The sequence below is a fragment of the Stegostoma tigrinum genome, chromosome 5 (genome assembly GCF_030684315.1).
Source record: "Stegostoma tigrinum isolate sSteTig4 chromosome 5, sSteTig4.hap1, whole genome shotgun sequence".
In the NCBI taxonomy this organism is placed as follows: domain Eukaryota; kingdom Metazoa; phylum Chordata; class Chondrichthyes; order Orectolobiformes; family Stegostomatidae; genus Stegostoma; species Stegostoma tigrinum.
This window is the reverse complement of record NC_081358.1, coordinates 23,462,921-23,480,879: the sequence shown is the minus strand read 5'-3', so window position 1 is coordinate 23,480,879 and position 17,959 is coordinate 23,462,921. Positions and strand designations below refer to the sequence as shown.

General features: G+C 39.6%; 1 protein-coding gene across 1 annotated transcript in view; it reads left to right on the top strand.

The window, feature by feature from the left end:
• Positions 1-17,739, top strand: part of LOC125452104 (uncharacterized) — a 462,089-nt gene extending 444,350 nt beyond the window's left edge. The window contains exon 29 of the mRNA XM_048530109.2: positions 16,344-17,739. Coding sequence (XP_048386066.2) covers positions 16,344-16,808 — 465 coding nt within the window. The 3' untranslated portion in view covers positions 16,809-17,739. The remainder of the gene's footprint in view (positions 1-16,343) is intronic.
• The last annotated feature ends 220 nt before the right edge of the window (positions 17,740-17,959 follow it).

The following is a 17,959-nucleotide window of genomic DNA, read 5'->3' as shown; positions in this document are numbered from 1 at the left end:
AGATGAGCAGGATAGGTGGATTGGCCATGCGAAACTGGCCCAAAGTATTCAGGGATGTGTAGATTAGGTGGGCTAAAGGGAGATGGGTCCGGCTGAGATGCTCTGAAGGTCGGTGTGGACTTGTTAGGCCGGATGGCCTGTTTCCACAAAGTAGGATTCTTACAGTGTGGGAATCAGTTACAGTAACACTGTTGAATGTCAAGAGGTGGTAGTTAGATTCTGTTGTTGGAGATGGTCATTGCTTAGCACTTGGTTGGCAGAAATGTTATTTGTGACTTATTAGCTAAAATCTGGATTTGTTCAACTCCTGCTGCATTTGTACGTGGACTACTTCAATACCCAAAAATGAGTGATAATGAAGATTGTTCAATCATCAGTGAATGTTCTTACCTCTGACCATGTGATAGAGGGAGGTTTTTGATAAAGCACCTGAAGATGTTTTGCCCGAGAACATGACCCTACAGAGATGTCCTGGAGTTGAGATGACAGACCTCTAACATTTACAATTAACTTCCTTTGTGCCTGATAATACTCTAACAGCGGTGAGTTTTCCATCTAATTCTTGTTTTGCCGAGGCTTCTTGATGTGAAACTTGGTCAAATTTAGTGTTGATGTCAAGAGAAATTACTCTCACATCATCTCATTCCTGGAATTAACATTGTCTGTCTGTGTTTGAAGCAACGCTATGAGGAGGTCAAGAGCTGAGTGGCTCTGGCAGAACCCAAACTGGATGTCAATAAGCAGTTTATTGCCAAGCAAGTGCTGTTTGTTAGCATTGTTGATGACAACTTGCACCATTTATGATTGAGAGTAGTGCAATAATTGGATGAGTTTAATATGTTCTGCTTCATATGTGCAGAATATATGCGGGCAATTTCCCATGTTGTGATGTAGATGCCAGTGTTGTGGTTGTACTAGAATAGCTTGGCTAGGGACACCAAAGATTTAGAGCACAAGTCTTCAGTGCTATTACTGGAAAGTATTCAGAGCCTATAGCCTTTGCAGTATTCAGTACCAATAGACATTTCTTGATATCATGTGGATTGAATTGAATTGGTGGAAGACTGGTATCTGTGATGCTGGAAGTCACTGGAGAAAGCCGAAATGGATCGTCCCCTCGGTACTTCCAGATGAAGGTTGCGGTCGATGCTTCAGTCTTATCTTTTGCACTGAAGCATGGGGCTCTTACATCATTGAGGCTGGGATATTTGTGCAACCTCTCACTCCAGTGAATTGTTTAACCTACCACAGCCATTTGTAACTAGAAGTTGCGGGACTGCAGAGCTTATGTCTGATTCACTGGCTGTGGAATTGTTTAGTCCTACTCCTTCTGCAGTGTTATTCTGCACCCTTCATTGAACCACAGTTGACCCCTTAGCTTGATGGTAAGACCGGTATATCCCAAACCATGGGGTTGCAGACTGTGTTGGAGTATATTTCTGCTGTTTCTGATGATGGTCCCAGATGGATGTCCTGTCTTGAGTTGCTAGTTTGAGGTTTATCCCATTTAGCAAAGTTCCCATCCAGAATATACTCTGCACCTATGCTATCTTAGTGCTTCTTCCAAGTAATATTCAACACGGAGGAATATGATTCATCAGGCTGAGGTGAGGCCAGGGCAGGCTACCATGGTACTTGGCAGGATAGTTTCTTACTCATGTTTGATTTGATACCATGAGACATCATAAGGTCCAGACTCAATGTTGACGACTCCCAAGCAAACTCTCTCCTATTGTGCTACCACCTCTGCTGGGTCTGTCCTGCCAATGGGACAGGGAGTACTCAAGCATAGTGATAGCACGGCTGGAACTTTGAAAGATATGATTCCATGAGTATGACTTTATCAGGCTGTCATGTAATTGTGTGACTTTTCCCTAAGTTTGCAGCCTTCCTTAATTTGTTTAGTTAACAGCAGATGGTGGTTTTCCCTTTATGTCAGGAATATACTCATAACAAGTATTCTGAAATATCTATTGAAATATGTGCCGTGGCTTCTCTAGTAATCTGCTCCCTAACCTAGTTTCCAAGTTCATTTTAGCTACTTTTAATGCTCATACAGTTGCCCTCATTTAAGTTAAAATACCAGTCTTAATTCCACTCTTCTCCCTTTCAAGTCAGACATAGATTTCAGTCATTTTGCCGTCACTGCTACCAAGGGGTGCCTTAAATGAAAAGTCAAATTGCACTCAAAACATTAAACCTGTTTCTCCCCCGCTTAGATGTTTCCAAACCTGCTGAGCTTCTCCATAACTCCCTGGTTTTATTCTAAATCTAGCACCCGATGTCTGGCTAGTTCTGGAACATTGTGCTCAAGGAAACTATTTGCAAAGCATCTTGTGAGCTCCTCACCCAGGCTATGATTGCCAGTCTGATTTTTGCAGTTTGTGTGATTATCACTACCGTTTTATCGCAAACATCCAATGTTTCTTCTTGTGTATTTCGTCATATGTTGTGGTTTACGTTCGGGGTCTTATTGACCACTCCCATTCATGTCTTTTTTCCTTCTTAAATGTCCACTCCACCCAAACTGATGAAGCATTTTGATCTTCTAAACTAGGACCTAATCACCTTTTACTGCTTTATTAACAGTTCCATCCCACCACCCTTATTCCTGTTCTTCTGGAATGCCACATACCCCTCAATATTCAGGATCCACTCCATGCTATCAGGCAACCAGCTCTCTATAATGGCTATCAGATCATTTTATTTGTTTCAGTAGGTACTACCAATTTGTTTGCTTTGCTTTGAATGCCACGTGTTTCAGATATACGGCCTTTAGTTCTGAATTTTTGTTATTTTAATGAATGTGTTGTGGACTATGTATTCTTCAATTTAATCTATCTGCCCCGCCCTGCCATTCCCTGCTACTCTGTCATCCTACCATAAATCTACCCTGGATTGGCTACACCTATCAACACTTGATCCCTCAACCCTACTGTTTATTTAAAGACCTCTCTGTTTTTCAGTTGTACAGTTTTTGAGAGCACTAGTCCCAGCTCAGGTCAGATGCTGACTATCACAGCTGTACAGCCCCTATATCCTGGTAGCACTGATGCCAGTATCTCTCACTGAACCATATCTCCCATACCAGTCTTTAAGACAATGTGTTTACTTTGACTATGTTCAGTGGCCTCTGCTGTTTGTCATGGGGCTCATCTTGTGCTCTTCAATTTGGTACCTATCTCTTCATATTATCTGCGCATCTGGCTTTAATCCACACAGTTAAGAAATTGTTAGATAATTACAAAAAGTGTAGCTCCTGCATTAAAGGATTCTTTAACCTGTTATGTATTCTCTTGTGGTCACACCTTGATGTTCTTTACAGATGGAATCGAACTGCACTAACCTAAGGGGTGTGACTGGGCTCTCCCTAATGCATTGGAACGTCTTCAACTCTGCCTCCAGTTTAATAGTTCAGTGTTGGAATTCCTGTAGTTTCAGACAGTTGCTGCAGATGTGTTTGCCTGGATAGCTTTCAGTTCCAGAATCTCCCATATTCTGCAACTGTAGCACAATGCCCATCTCCCCATTGTCTGTGTGCAAATGAGCTAAAATATAATTCATTAATTTACTTAGTTAAGTAAAATTTATTGTCCATGTTAAGCACAATTTTATTGTATCTATTAAATATTGATGCAACTTATAACTGAATGTTAAATATAACTGACCAACTCAAACTGAGCACATGTGCTGGCCCCTAGCAGCTGAGTGGTGTGCTGCAGAAGGTTAGGAAATGAAAAGTACGGGTACATTTCTTTCCTCAAAGTCCCACACAAAGCTCCCTCCCAACTCAGCAATCAGTCCACCATCATTCAATATGTCTTCACTTTCTACGTCTCAAATCTGTAATGCCGTCATTAAATCTCTCTGCCCGTTTCCCTCCTTTAACTCACTCCATAAAATATGCTGCTTTGACAAAGCTTTCAATCACCTGCACGAATATCAATTCATGTTGCTCAGCACTTTGTTTATAATAGTCCTCTGGGCCACCTTGGCAGGTTTTATTGTGCTAAAGTGCTGTTTACATCATTGTCTGGGTAGTCATTCCCTCTCTATCAAATACATGCTGCTGCATAGTGACATTCAAACCCGGACAGGAAAAGAGTTATGGGTTACTGACCTCAGTAGACTGTGTAATCTAACGGATACTTTCAACACTAGATACAAGTTTGGGGGGTGATTCCATAGCTGCTGACTCCTGCAGTCTCTATCCAGGCTGGCAGTTTCCTCCTTTAGTGTTTTTTCTATTTTTCTCTCAACAAATGTTGCCACACCTGCTGAGTTTCTCCAACATTTACTGTTTTTCTTTCAGATTTCCAGCATCTGCAGTATTTTGCTTTTATGCCAGTAGAAGCACAGCAGGCAGTCTGCAGTAGAATCAGAACAGGCAGTAGATTCAGGGAGGCACACAGCAATAAAAGAAAGGCTGGTAAACCTTTTAAACATTGCTGCAGACCTTGCTGCAATACTACCTAACACTGCCTCATATCCTATTTCCATGCTGTCACTGGATGGCCCCGTGCCTCACCACTGCTAATTTGCTGGTCACCAGAAGAGCACATGTGGACAGCTACTCCCCACCTAGATGGTCCTAACTTCAGGACAACCAGTCAAACCAAAAAATTCAATCCCATGCAATTCAAATATTCTGTTTTAGCTTTTGAAGAGTTAAAGCTCATGAAAGGTTTAGTTGAGTGCTCCAAACTACTATAAACACATTACTTCACAAAGCTGCACACCTCTTTCATTTTCCTCTCTGTATTCAATGCATCTAATATCAAAAAAGAAAATGATACTGCAACTAAAATGTTTTTGATTAACATTGCAATTTTAAATGCTCCTTCATTCAATCTAACAAGAGGGACCTTTCTTTTTCTGTTTTAGACCCCAAACATTTACATTTAGCCCTCATGTTTCACTTTGTGGGAAAGTCTGTCTTTCTCCAAAGGTTGCAGAACTGGAAGCCTGAGAGAATAGCTATTCTATTAAAAAATACAGGAAAGAACTCATTAGACTGTTGAGATCTTAAGAAGTCAAATGTGCAGGTTGTGAAGTATTCAGATCATAGGTTATCTCAGTAATTATTTGACACCTACAGGTGAAGTAATTTCTTAAGCAAAAGAACGAGACAATATAGACTTTGATTCAAGCTTTGGATTCTTATAATAACCAATTCAGTCACCTCAACATGAATTCAGAGCTAATCTCTGCAACTTTGCTTCCAAAGTCTCAGTTTAAATAAGGATAAATTGTCATTATTTGCAAAATTGTACAGTTTACACATGTACTCATTACAGAATTAAGTTTACCGGTGAATATATCTAAATGGCATTTATTTTCAGATTCTTCATCATTGAAATGAATACTAAAAATAGTTTTTGAGTTCTGTAGCTCCATTACTATTTTAAAGACAGCCTTATATTGAACAGTCTTTGTCTTGTTGATTGTACAGCCATGTTTTGTTACATCAGTCTTAAGCTATCAAAGAATTTGTCATTACAAATTAGAACTCAACTCAAAATCACAATAAAATGATTTCTTGACTTCATATACTGCTTAAATCTTAAGCCTTATATGCAGGAATGCTTCAACATATTTTATTAAAATTTTTCTGACTGTTTTAAGATTTAAATCATCTCTGAGCGTGAAATGCAAATAGTTTATAGAGTAATGTAAACTGGAAAAGTACGGTTGAAAACTCATAATGCTGACAAGGCACACTCTGCAAATTTGAGTATCAAAAATTTCCTTTGCTAAAGGCAGGTGTAAAGGTGCAAAAGTCAAAGTTATTATTTGTTTGCTCTCTAAGGTCTCATTACCAATGTGAATATTAAGATGTTTCATGTAAACATTGTAACTTTTTTCTAGATATTAGTTAGTTGGATAATCTAAATTATAAAGATATCCTTGCATTTTGCTCAATTTAAAAACATTAAATAAAGAATCTGTTAAAGATTTAACTGCAACTAAATCTACATTTCATAAAACAGTTCTACAAACCTATCAATTTTTGCAACTTCAGTTAAATTGTTTGTTCCTGAAATAAAGTGGTTGTTCATGAGAGGACAAAATAAATACGTGCAGCTCTTGGCTGAATTCACTGTTGGAAATAAACAAAGTGCAATCGTTCAAGTGGAAAAGATGAATTTAAATATGGTTTTCTTCTAATAACTATTTAAATTAATTGACGTTATTTTTTATAATTTTTTGTATAAAGCATCTTTTCAATCTGTGATTTTTAGTTTTTAGAAAGGTACATTTTTGATAAATAGTGTTCGTAATGTTCTGCAAGATATGTGTAGATGTTACATTTAAATCTAATAATCTAGTTCCACTATTTCACAATTGGTTTGGGAAATGAAGAAGAGTAACTGACTCAAGTGTATTCAGTTGCTTTGTATTTCTGCAAGTAATGAAAATTTCCCCAAACCTGGGAAAATATCTGTCCCCAGACACCATCTACTGGATTTTAAACTTATTACAACATTTAAATAACAAACATGGCAATAAAAAAACAAAATACTGCATGTTAGTTCTCTGGGGTATTAACTATATTTGGATATGAGCCAAAAACTATGTAACACTGGTGAATAAAACATGGCAGATTCAGGAACTCCAGCTGTTTGTGTATTCTGCATTGCTCTCAGCAATACCATAGTGAAGAAGCTAACCACATACAAAATGCATTATTATATAGTGCACGCACTATATGCCGTATTTTAAAAAGCTATCTTTTTAAATGTGCTTTATCAAGAAGTCAGACTCATTTTGCCCATGCAGCTAAGTTATTGGAAATTTCAGGAACAGTGTAATATACTTTGAACAATTGATATGCACAGTGACAGCAGGGAAGTTTTTCCACACATGTCATTCTTGTGCACTGCTTCCAGTATATAGCTATTTTCTACAAGAGCTTCTTTCCTTTCCAGTTTTTCTGTTGTTACAAGAGGTCACTCCTAGGCTGGCTGATAACCTTGGTGTCAACCATCATTAAGATTTATCAGTAGGTTTTATATTAGATGCCCTTCTTGCCGCCATTTCTCTGGTGCTGGAAATCATAGCGTGGGAACTCTCCAACATCTATCGCCTTCCTTTAATGTGTCGGAAGGAATTACGGGCCAGCAAATGACTTGTTACAAATGCGCATTGCACGACGATGACTTGTACCCAGAACCTCTGACTCAAAACCAGGGATGCTATCCATTGCACCACAAGACATTCTGTTTCTCAGGCAGTTACAATTGAGTTTTAACTTGTTGGTGCCCTGCAGAGAAAACATCTGCAATCACACTGAAGAGGATGCTTTTCATGGTGAACCTTGCTCTCAATTGACAATGCTGCCAAGACTGCAAAAGAGAATCTTGGTCAAACAGGAGCCAATCATGGTCAAAATGATCATGTCCAACTCCATTCCATTTCCATAGGACTGGTTGAGACCAAAATGTTTACAGGGGTATTTCTCCACATTATATTTCACATATAAATGATTCTCATTATATCAGTCTTACTTTATTGATCATTTATTATTTATTAAAACTGGCTCGGTGAGAGACTTAAATGTAGTGGGATGTCTCGTTGTTCCACCATACTGACCTTTACTGGAGAATTGGGGACTTTTCCTTTGCATCATCCACGATAATTTGTGTTTTTTCACTCTGCATTGTACATCCATGTTAGTCTCCAATGTTGTGCTCAACACTCCATGAGACACTGTTGAACTTGCAGGCTCAGTCAGTCCACTCCCTATGTATTGTAAAGGTCACTGTCCAAAATCACTCTCAGTAGTGTTAATTGAAATGTTGTTGGTGAGCTGAAATCCCTATAAGGACTCTGCCAATCAACACCCTGAAATGGACAATGCTGACTGTGTCCTTTATGTCCCTCATTTTCTTACCTCAACTGATCTTCCACCATACCCTCATCTCACCACACCAAGACAGGAGGCCTTTTCCATTTCACTCCTCCATGCCCCTGACGCACCCTCTCTCATTCCATGGATCTCTCTTCCACTCCTCCATGCCTCAGATCCCGTCCCTTTCCCCACCACTAACTCAACTTGAGCTTCCATACAATTTGTCATTCTACCACTCCCCTCCCTTGTACTATCGAGTTAGACAAGGAAAATGACCTTAAACACAACTGCACAAAGCAGTTGCATGGTACTTTTACACAAAAATGAACCATGGACCTCTGACATTATTTTGAAGGTAGGACGTAATTTTCAAAAAGACTTCAAACCGATGAATACTCAGGACAAAAATGAATTACAAGTATGAACTCACCAAGGGATGGTGTGAGGCTGAATACATTGCAAGGATGCTGCTGACATTATCTCTGAATTCTAGCTTACCAAATTAAGCATGCCCCTGTCAATTTCATAAAATCTACCCCTCTAATATGTGTAAAATCTAGCATTGGTTATTGCTCTGTATGTTTTCACATTTGGATGGAAGTTGTTTCCCTTACATGTTTATTACTCCATCTACAGCCTGGTTTATTTTTCTCTCAATTAGACTACAGTTGCTTTTCTGCTGTGCCTTACAGCATACTCAATGGAATCAAATTTATATGAGCGAGGCAGATCACCCCAATGTCTTTTAGAAGTGACTGGGGATGAAGGCAGAAACCAACAGAGGCAAATGTAAGGGGGTGACTGTAAAGAAAATTGAAAACCTTGATGGCAGGAGCTTATATGCACTGGCAGGAGAAGCAAAACAGTGGAGGTGTTTAGGAAATGTTCAGACTCATGAAAGTTACACCACTAATACTGGAGTGTAGAGATATCACAATACAGTCAGTGAAGAGAAGATGCGTACTAGCATGCAGGTTAGATAACATTTAGAGATGAGCAAGAATGTGGATCTTGAAGCACAATGTGACCATAATGGAGAATAGGAAGCAGGCATCAGATCTTTGTCTAAAGTGTAAACCAGTATATCTTTTTTTCCTGAGATACACTATCCAAAACTGCTGCAGATAGCTGCACAGTAGTTATGTTACTTGACTCTTTTTTTCAGTGGCCTGAGTTAGTGATCTCAAGACATGAATTCACATTCCACCAATGCAACTAGGGGATTTAATTCCTTTAATAAATAGATCTGCAACAAATAAATCTGGAATGAGGAAAACAGAATCAGTAAATATGACCATGTATCTATCAGATTGTCATCAGGACACATCTGGCTCACCAACATGCTTTAGCGTAGAAATCTGTCATCCTTCCATGTCGGGTTGATAAGTGACTCCAGATGCTGAGCAATGTGTTTCCCTTTGAACTATCTTCTGAAGTAGCCTAGTGAACTGATTAGTTAAAGGAATATAGAGATGGACAATAAATTATAGCCACACCAGTGATATTTAAAACCCATGAATGAATGGAAAAAAAAGCTGAATTTAGTAATCAAGATAAGTTCAGACTAAAACTCAATGATTGAAGAATAACTTACCCCTCACTTGTGTTTCAGTCCTGTCATATAAAGACTAATCTCCCAGTTGCTAGTTTAATTACTTTTGTAAAAGCCTACTAGATTTTAATGATTTGTGTACTTGGATAGCCAAACCTTTGTTCCTGTACAGTACCTGATTTTTCAGCTTTTAGAAAATACACTAATTTATATCTCTCTGTCTGTAATTAACAAATTCTCACTTGCTTGCATAGAACTCAGTTCTTCATACTTCTTTTTTTCCAGTCACTTATTTAGTCCAAATTCCTTCGCATGTACATTTAGGTCAGTTCACAGTGGCTTCAATTTTCTTTCAGTTCAGAGCAGATCTTGTATTTCATCTCCAGAGTCAATGAACTACAGGATGTCCTCTGTCTTTTCAGATGTAAGACCATCAACCACTCCCTCCAAAAATTCCTCCATGTCCTGTTTCCATCTGTGCCACTTATTATCCTTTCTAACACCTCTGTCTGATCCTCTACCTGTTCAGGTTTTTTCTTCACTATTTCATAAAACAGGGTGTCCAGCTAACTGGACATCAAGTCCTTCATCTCTCCCTTTGGCTTTTCCTTCTTGTTTTAACTTATGAATATTCTAGAAAAATTCCAGGGTACTTTTCCTTTTAACTCCTGAGTTCCCTGGTTTTCCTTTTGCTCCTCCACTACAAGGGATGTCACTCCCACCTTTGATCCCCTGCTAGGTCGTTTCCAAGAACAAGCTGCATTCTTTCAATCACTCCCACTGTCACTTCCCCAGTCTTGATTGGACTTTCCAACCTGATCTTACACAGGGGAATGCTAAATCTCTCTCCATTTATTCCACAGATTACCACTCAGTAACATTTCAGGAGTGCCAATACTTTCATTTTTTACTATTAGAGATTGGTTAGCTCCTGCAACTTCTTTACCTTCTCACCCTGTTCTTCCTGAGTAAACCTTACCTACAGAGGTGAAGTTTTTGTAGAGGTTGGGCACCATCTCAATATCCAGCCGTTGACTGTGCACTCTCCAGCTCCTCAACTTCTTTTGGGATTTCCTTCACTACCTCAACTAATCCCACTGGTTTAGTCTCTTTTACCATATCCTTTCTCCCCAGTGCCTTTCTTAAACCACCAGCGCTGTGACTTTATATGCCCATATCCAATACAGTGAAGATATCTGAGGCCTTTCACCTCCTTTCACCCTTTTGGGTTTCATTTATCACCTGCAGTAAACTGTTCCCAGTGTGATCTACTTTTTGTTTTTTCATTGAAGGATCAGAATTTTGATTTATGCACTAATATGTTTTCATCCGCCATCTCAGCAGCTTTTCTCGCTGTTCCTCGACATGAGTTCTTATCCTTTCTGGAAGTGAGTTATTGAATTCTTCCAGCAGAATAATCTCTCTAAGATCTTCATATGTCTTTTTATCTTTAAAGTTCTCACCCATCTCTTGAAGTTGCAATGTTTAATTCTTTCAAACTCAACATGAATCTGACCTGGTGCTTTCCTTATCTTTCTGAGCCATTGTCTATAATATTCTGGTACCAATTCATAGCCACTCAAAGTAGCCTGTTTTATTCCTTCATAGTCTCCTGACACATCCCCTGGCAGCACTGGAAAAACCCCGCTAGCCCTGCATACCAACTTTGCCTGAATTAACATTACCCACAGAGTCTCTGGCTAATTCATCTGCCAATTTCTCATAGGAAATAAAAAAGGCTTCTTCATCTTTTACATAGAATTTTGGTAATGTTTAGACATATGTGTATATATTTCTACTATCCTGTCGGCAATGATGTGTTTGCTCTTCGTCACTTCTATCTTGCACTCTTCCTTTTGCCACTTGAAGCCTTTTTGCTTCAAGTTTCAACTTCAAATTTTCTAACTCAAACATTCTTTTCCTTTCTTCTGTCCTGGGTCTTTTTACCTTTTCTTTATTTTTTGAATTCCAATTGTCTAGTTTTCAGTTTATTTTTTTTGAACTCCAATATACTTGACTGTTTTTTCTGATATATCTACATGCTTGACGAACTCCTTTACAAATTAAGCTTTCCCTAGTTAAACCCAATTCTAGCCTTTTTGCTAATTCAAAAAGTATATCCTTCCTCTGTTTTTCTAAACTTCCTTGAGAAATTTGGGAAGCATCTTCAAATCCCAAAAACACTTTAGCAAAGTTAAGAACCTTTTCCATGACTTTTGATTTAACCAACCACAAGTAACTGAAGTCAAATAGATTTTTCTTACCTATATTCTATTTAAAATTCGAGAATACTAATCTTCAAGTCTGTCTGAATCTGTCCAAATCCTTTCAGATCCGTTCAGATCCTGTTCATGAACCAGCCAGATTCCGAATGAGCCTCCAAACTGTCAAGGAGAAGGTGAGGTTAAATGAAAACAAAACCCTGATATTCACTTATATGCCTCAGTTTGCTGGGGTAGTTGGTATTACTTCCAGTTCTTTTTTACAGTGGTTTGTATTTCAGGTCAAATATAATGTGTTTGTTGATGGAGTTCCAGTTAGATTGCCAGGCTTCCGGGATTCCCCTGGCATGCTCTGTTAGGTGTGTGCTAGAGTTCTGGTTGGCATCCAGGGAATTTCTGGGGGCCTGGCATTCCAACCGGAACTCCATCAACAAAAACATTGCGCTGGACCCAATATACAAGCCACTGAGAAACAAAACTGGACGTGATGCTAACCATCCCAGCAAACCGAGGCATATAAATAACAAGTGGGACAGAGCACCAACGCATCACAGGAGGCGCACTGACAATGTTACCTCGCAGGGTGACGAAACATCTGCAATCAAACACGTAAACTTGGTGAGCAAATCTGCAACCTCAGATGCAACAGCTGCCCATACACCACCTCCCCACCTCCATTCAAGCCTAAACAGTCCTTCCAAGTGATACAGAGCTTTACTTGCATCTTCTCCAATCTAGTCTATTGCATCCGGTGCTCCCGATGTGGCCTTCTCTACATCGGTATCTGTTTCACCAAGCATCTCCGCCTGGCCCGTAATGGCCAATCTAACCTCCCAGTCACTGCCCATTTCAACTCATCGCCTCACTCCCCCTCCAACATATCCATCCTCAACCTCCTCCACTGTCACAATGATTTGCAACACAAATTTGAAGAACAACACCTTATGTTCCCCTTGAGCACCTTAAAGCCTGGAGGACTCAACTTTGAGGTCTCCAATTTCAATTAACCTTTCCACCTATCTCCCGCCTCCCTTTCCAGCCCCACCTCCTCCCTTCCATTCCATTTTCTGACCCTCCATTCCAGCCACCAAACAGATTCATCCCTCCCATCGACCAATCAGGTCATAACTACCACCAGTGTCCACCTAGCAACTCCATTCTGTCTCCACACCTCCCCCTTTATCTGCAGCTCCCCCTACTCCCTCACCCAGTCCTGAAGAAGGGTAATACCCAATACACTGACAGCTCCTTTCCTCCAGATGCAGCCTGGCCTGCTGTGTCCTTCCAGCCTCCCATTTGTCTCCCATGGCTTCCAGCATCTGCAGTTTTTTTTTGCCACTATACATATCTCTGTTTAGACATGGGTCACTCATCTGTCACAGAGATGTAGAAGGGTTTCACCATGCTGATTAACTCATGCAACACAACCATGTAGTTAACATTCTTGCTGCTCTAAGGATTTTCTCCTCCCAGGTGAGAACTGTACATGACAGCATCAGAGTTCTTCACAATGCTCCGCTGAAGTACATGTGATCATCCAGGGTAGTGATCTCCCTCATGATCAGTAATGCAAAAACAGTTAGACGTATGAACAGATTGAACAAGACAAAACCACAGAAATGTAGAAAACTATAGTATATTTATTTATATTTCAGACCTTTACAAATGTTTGACACCTAAGGTGACTTCAATATTTGTTTTCTTTCTACTGCTACTTCTGGTTCTACCTGACCAACTGGTGCTGAGCTGGTGGAAGCCTGCTATCTGCCTTACCACCTTGCCACAGATGAATCTGGATTGAAAACTGTAGTGGTGCAGGACTTAGAGGGCCCTGGCCTACTGATGGTCTCTTTTACAAATTCAGGTTTGGTGCCTGAACTGATGAAGGCTTTTGGGTCACTGGCATCTCTGGAGAGTTCTGAGGGGACAGTTCTTGAGCACCTGTCGGTCACTCCTCCTCCATCTTAGTGTACGTTGACAATGCTTAAGGGAATGGAGTAATTGGAGTGAGATTAATGACCCTTAGCTTCATCTCATTCATAGAGTGCATCCATGGTTCATATCATGGACTTTGATTCAGGCTGATGTCTAACAACCATGACTGTTCTGCTGGAGCTGACTCTCCATGGCAGTCTCCACCTATTCCATGGAAGCAGCCTTACACTAGCTTTTAGGAGCCATGGCATAAGACAGGACTTGGGCAGACTCCTCTGCCCTTTGTTCCAGCCTCCACATGTTTTTTAAACTATTCCAGATGTTTCACTGCTTGCTTGAACATTTCCTTCAGCTCATTAATGGCCAAGCGCTGGGGCTCAACATTTGTACAGAACTCAGCAAGATTATGTTCTTCAGTATGCCTTGGGGTGTCAGAGGCCTCAAATGTTTCTTCCTCCTGTAGCTACTGACCCATGACAGTGCTGTGCTGACCAAAATGTCATCTCGAGCTTACTGTAGTTACGTTACCCACCAAAGTGAATGTCTCAGCACTGGTGGAAGGTGAGGAGGGAGGCTTTGACTATCCCATCTCCAGAGATGGCCCTGAGGTTAGGACTCTTCCTCATCTGGTCCTGGATTGAGACTAGGATCAAAAAGCTGCAGAAATAAATATAACTGTTTATTAGTGCATCAAGGTGCTGCATTTATCAAGGTTTTGTTCACTATTAGATCTTTGATGTGTGCCTGGAGCAGCTACATGGAGACTTTCTCATAAGATGGTTTCAGGTATCTAATCTCACCTTCAGCATATACATCTCCTCTCCTCTCATGCCAGCTCAAGTGTCACGAGCACTGATTTCTAACATGCCAGAAATACCCTGTATTGTGTGCCCACTCATACAGGTTGTGCACCATTTTCTTCTGCAGAAGGATAAGGACATTCTGAGACATTAGCATGGATACATGAGCAATTTGCCTGCACTGATAGAAACAGTTCCCCAGACATGTCATTTTTCCTAGGCAACCCTTGCTAGAAGAAGATAATATGGGTGAAATTATGAGTGAGATGGTTCTGACTGAAAAGTGGTTGAATGTGATGAAAGAGCTGAGATGATGGAAATTGACAATGTTTTATTTGCTGCATGTGTCTGTTATTCAAGTGAGGAGCTCATCAACCAGCCATCTTTTGTTGTCATGGCTTTGTCTCATGCAAGCTGTGATTTGTGTGTACCCCAGGTTGTGCTAAAAGGTCAGTGAGTTGATGGTGCATCAGCCACTGAATCTTTTTGCTCCATTTCTGTTTAAATAATACCCCTGGCAGATAAGATATAAGCAGTTGCATTGTAATACAAGTAACATAACATGGGTGGATGCAGTGAAGGGAAAGGCATTGATTGTGCATGATGCAATATGATGAAGTTGCCTGACATCCAGTCTTCTGTCTGACAGTCCTATGCAATGCTCACTTACAATGTTAACTGTCACTCATAGGGAAATGAAGCATGAGTAGACAATGCCATTTACACTGGTGGGCCACAAGAGACCATTTGTTCTCTTGCAGCACTGTATCCAGTCAGTCCTCAAGGCACCATGGGGATGGACTTCCACAGTCACCTCCATTCAGACCACCTTAGAGACTTGGAGTAGCCTCCAGTTCCTGGCCCCTGGAAAGGGGACTTCCCTTCATATACAGACTTCCTCCAGCAGTGCCCCTAGGGAGCTATCACTGATTCATGGCACTGTTTTTTGCCAGCTCTGGACATGTTGACAGTTGGGTTGGGATGATAAACAAAGATTGGCTGATGGTACTAAGTTGCAAAGAATGAAGGGCTGCCCAGATACCTTTTAAAAATCTTGCCCAACGGCCCAAAGAGGGCAGAATTTCCTGACCAACCCAGTTTATTAGTGAAATTCAGCACTTTAGCCATGTATACACATATAATAAGCTTTACAGAATGTGAAAAACATGTCTTGGCCCCAAATGGAAATCGTCCCACTTTTCAAGTCCACCTCCACACTAATCCTCAGAAATGCTCAGTATGTACTCTTCCCAGCTTACTTTTGAGCCTATCTTTGTATCATCAGCAAATTTAACATTCAGTCGTTTCATCTAAATCAATGATGTAACTTAGAAGTAATTAAGGCTTCAAAACACAAAACGCCATGTGTTGCCTGGATGAAGGACTGATTGGATAGTACCTTACCTCACACCATCAGCTCTTACTTAGATGTGGTACTTTGTCAAGTGCGTCTTGGAAATCTAAGTACAGCCCATCCACTGATTTCCCCTTTATTGTGCTGCCTGTTATTTCTTCAATGAAGTCTAATTAATTAGTCAAACATGTGCTAGCTTTCACGAAACCATTTAGACTCTGTCTGCTTTCATTAAGAAATTATAATTAACCTGCCATAACTGCCTTAATAAAAGAATTCAGCATTCTCCCATGGCAAAAGTCAAGTTAAATAGCCTCTGGTTTCCTGCTTTTTATTTCCCTCCTTTCTTCAATAAAAAAAAGCCTCTTTCACTATTTGTGGAACTTTCCTGAATTAATAAATTTCGCCAAATTAAAACCAATGCATCAACTTACAGTGCCTCTTTTCACTCTGAACAATGTTGTTATATACTGGTACTTGTGATCAAATATTATGTTTATTTATTTTTGTTTTTTGAGAGAGTGACTAAATATGCATAAGGTACTTTAATTCTCTTAAAGTAGTGGTGCATGAGCCAAAATAAAAAATATTGTTTACTATCCATACTTGCTTTATTGAATTGTAACAGTTAAACATACTCAACAAAGAAAACCTAAAACAGCAGCAAGATTTGGAAGAAGAGCAGATCCAGCGTCATCAACTTGAACTGCAGTCAGAAGCCTTCAAACAGATCATCTGTTCACTGAGGAGCCAACTGAAGGATCAACAATACCTGTACCATCTACCGAGCCAGAAAGTATCTTTACCTGAGGGGACTATGGTTTCTGATCCAGCCAAACTTCTAAACTGTTCCCAAGGACTTGAACAAAAACCAAGCAAAGTTTCTTCAACAGCGAGAGTTGAAGATGTAACCAGAGAGGAGCTTGAAAAATCAGTGATTACTGATCCAATGATACCAGACAATTCTTACTGGATCCAACGAGTTGGAGAGCTTTCTGCTCGGCTAGAAGTGAGCACTGAATACTGGACAGACAAAATGAATGATCTAACCAAGCAAAATGAGCATGTTACTTCAAGTTCTGCAAAGAAATAAGGATTTCTGAATTATCAGGTTCAACAGATATTTGAGAAAACAATGGTAATTAAATGTTTCCTTGAATAGGGATTTTTTATATTCATAACAATCTATTAATATGAATAAGCTAATGCTGGTGACTTATATAACTACTAGTAATCTAAAATTTGCAAGAAGTATTTATTGATTACAGAATTAGAACAGAATATGTGGAGGGAAAACAAAATAATGAAAGTTGATAAACAACAGTGTGTTTACTACTGAAAGAAAACGATGAAAGGAAGCTGAAGAAATATTATAGATTCTGAATAATCAAAACTAGTAGTTTTCAGACTAATAGTATTGGTATTAAAAAAGCCTTGATTTACTATTTTTTTTCTGAAAGGCATCCATTTTTCTGACCTCTCTATATCATGTGCAGGTGAAATATGGAAGGCGTTTCAACAGACTGTTAGTTTTATTTCTGCTTATCCACTGATTGTCATTACAGCTGACTCAACATCTTCACAACAGCCATGACAGCTGAAGGATAATAGGTCTTCGTTCAATACAGGACTCTGCATATTTAAACAACGGTGAATATGTAGGGTCTTGTCCAACCCATGACAGTCTGTTACTAAATTTATGTTGTGTAGATAAGATGACATATTTCGCTTTCTTTGAAAACACTTCTTAAAGGATATGATTGAAATAAAAGCTAATGATTTGGTGAATAAAATGCATTTAACATTCCGTTGTTTAGTCTCTTGATTGTAGCTGGCATGATTCCTTTTCAATGAGGATGGAACATCTGGAAATAACATGTTAGTGTCAAGCCAAATGGTTACAATTTTATCTACAGAACACCGTGCAGTGAGAGAGATTACCAGACTGAGGAGATTTCAAAGTCATTCTTATACAACATCTAAAATGTTGTATGGAGATTGTAATTTTAAATTGTCAATTCACTGAGCGTTAACCTAAAAAGCAGAAAGAAATTTTGTTCTTGAAGAATCATTCAAAATTACTCTGCAAATGCAATTTGAAACTTTTTTAAAAAATTATTCATGAGTTGTGAACATTGCTGCCTAGACCAGTATTTATTGCTCATCCCTAGTTGCCATTGAGAAGGCATTGGTGATCCTTCTCCTCAAACCACTGCAGTTCATGTGGTGTAGGTACTCATAGTC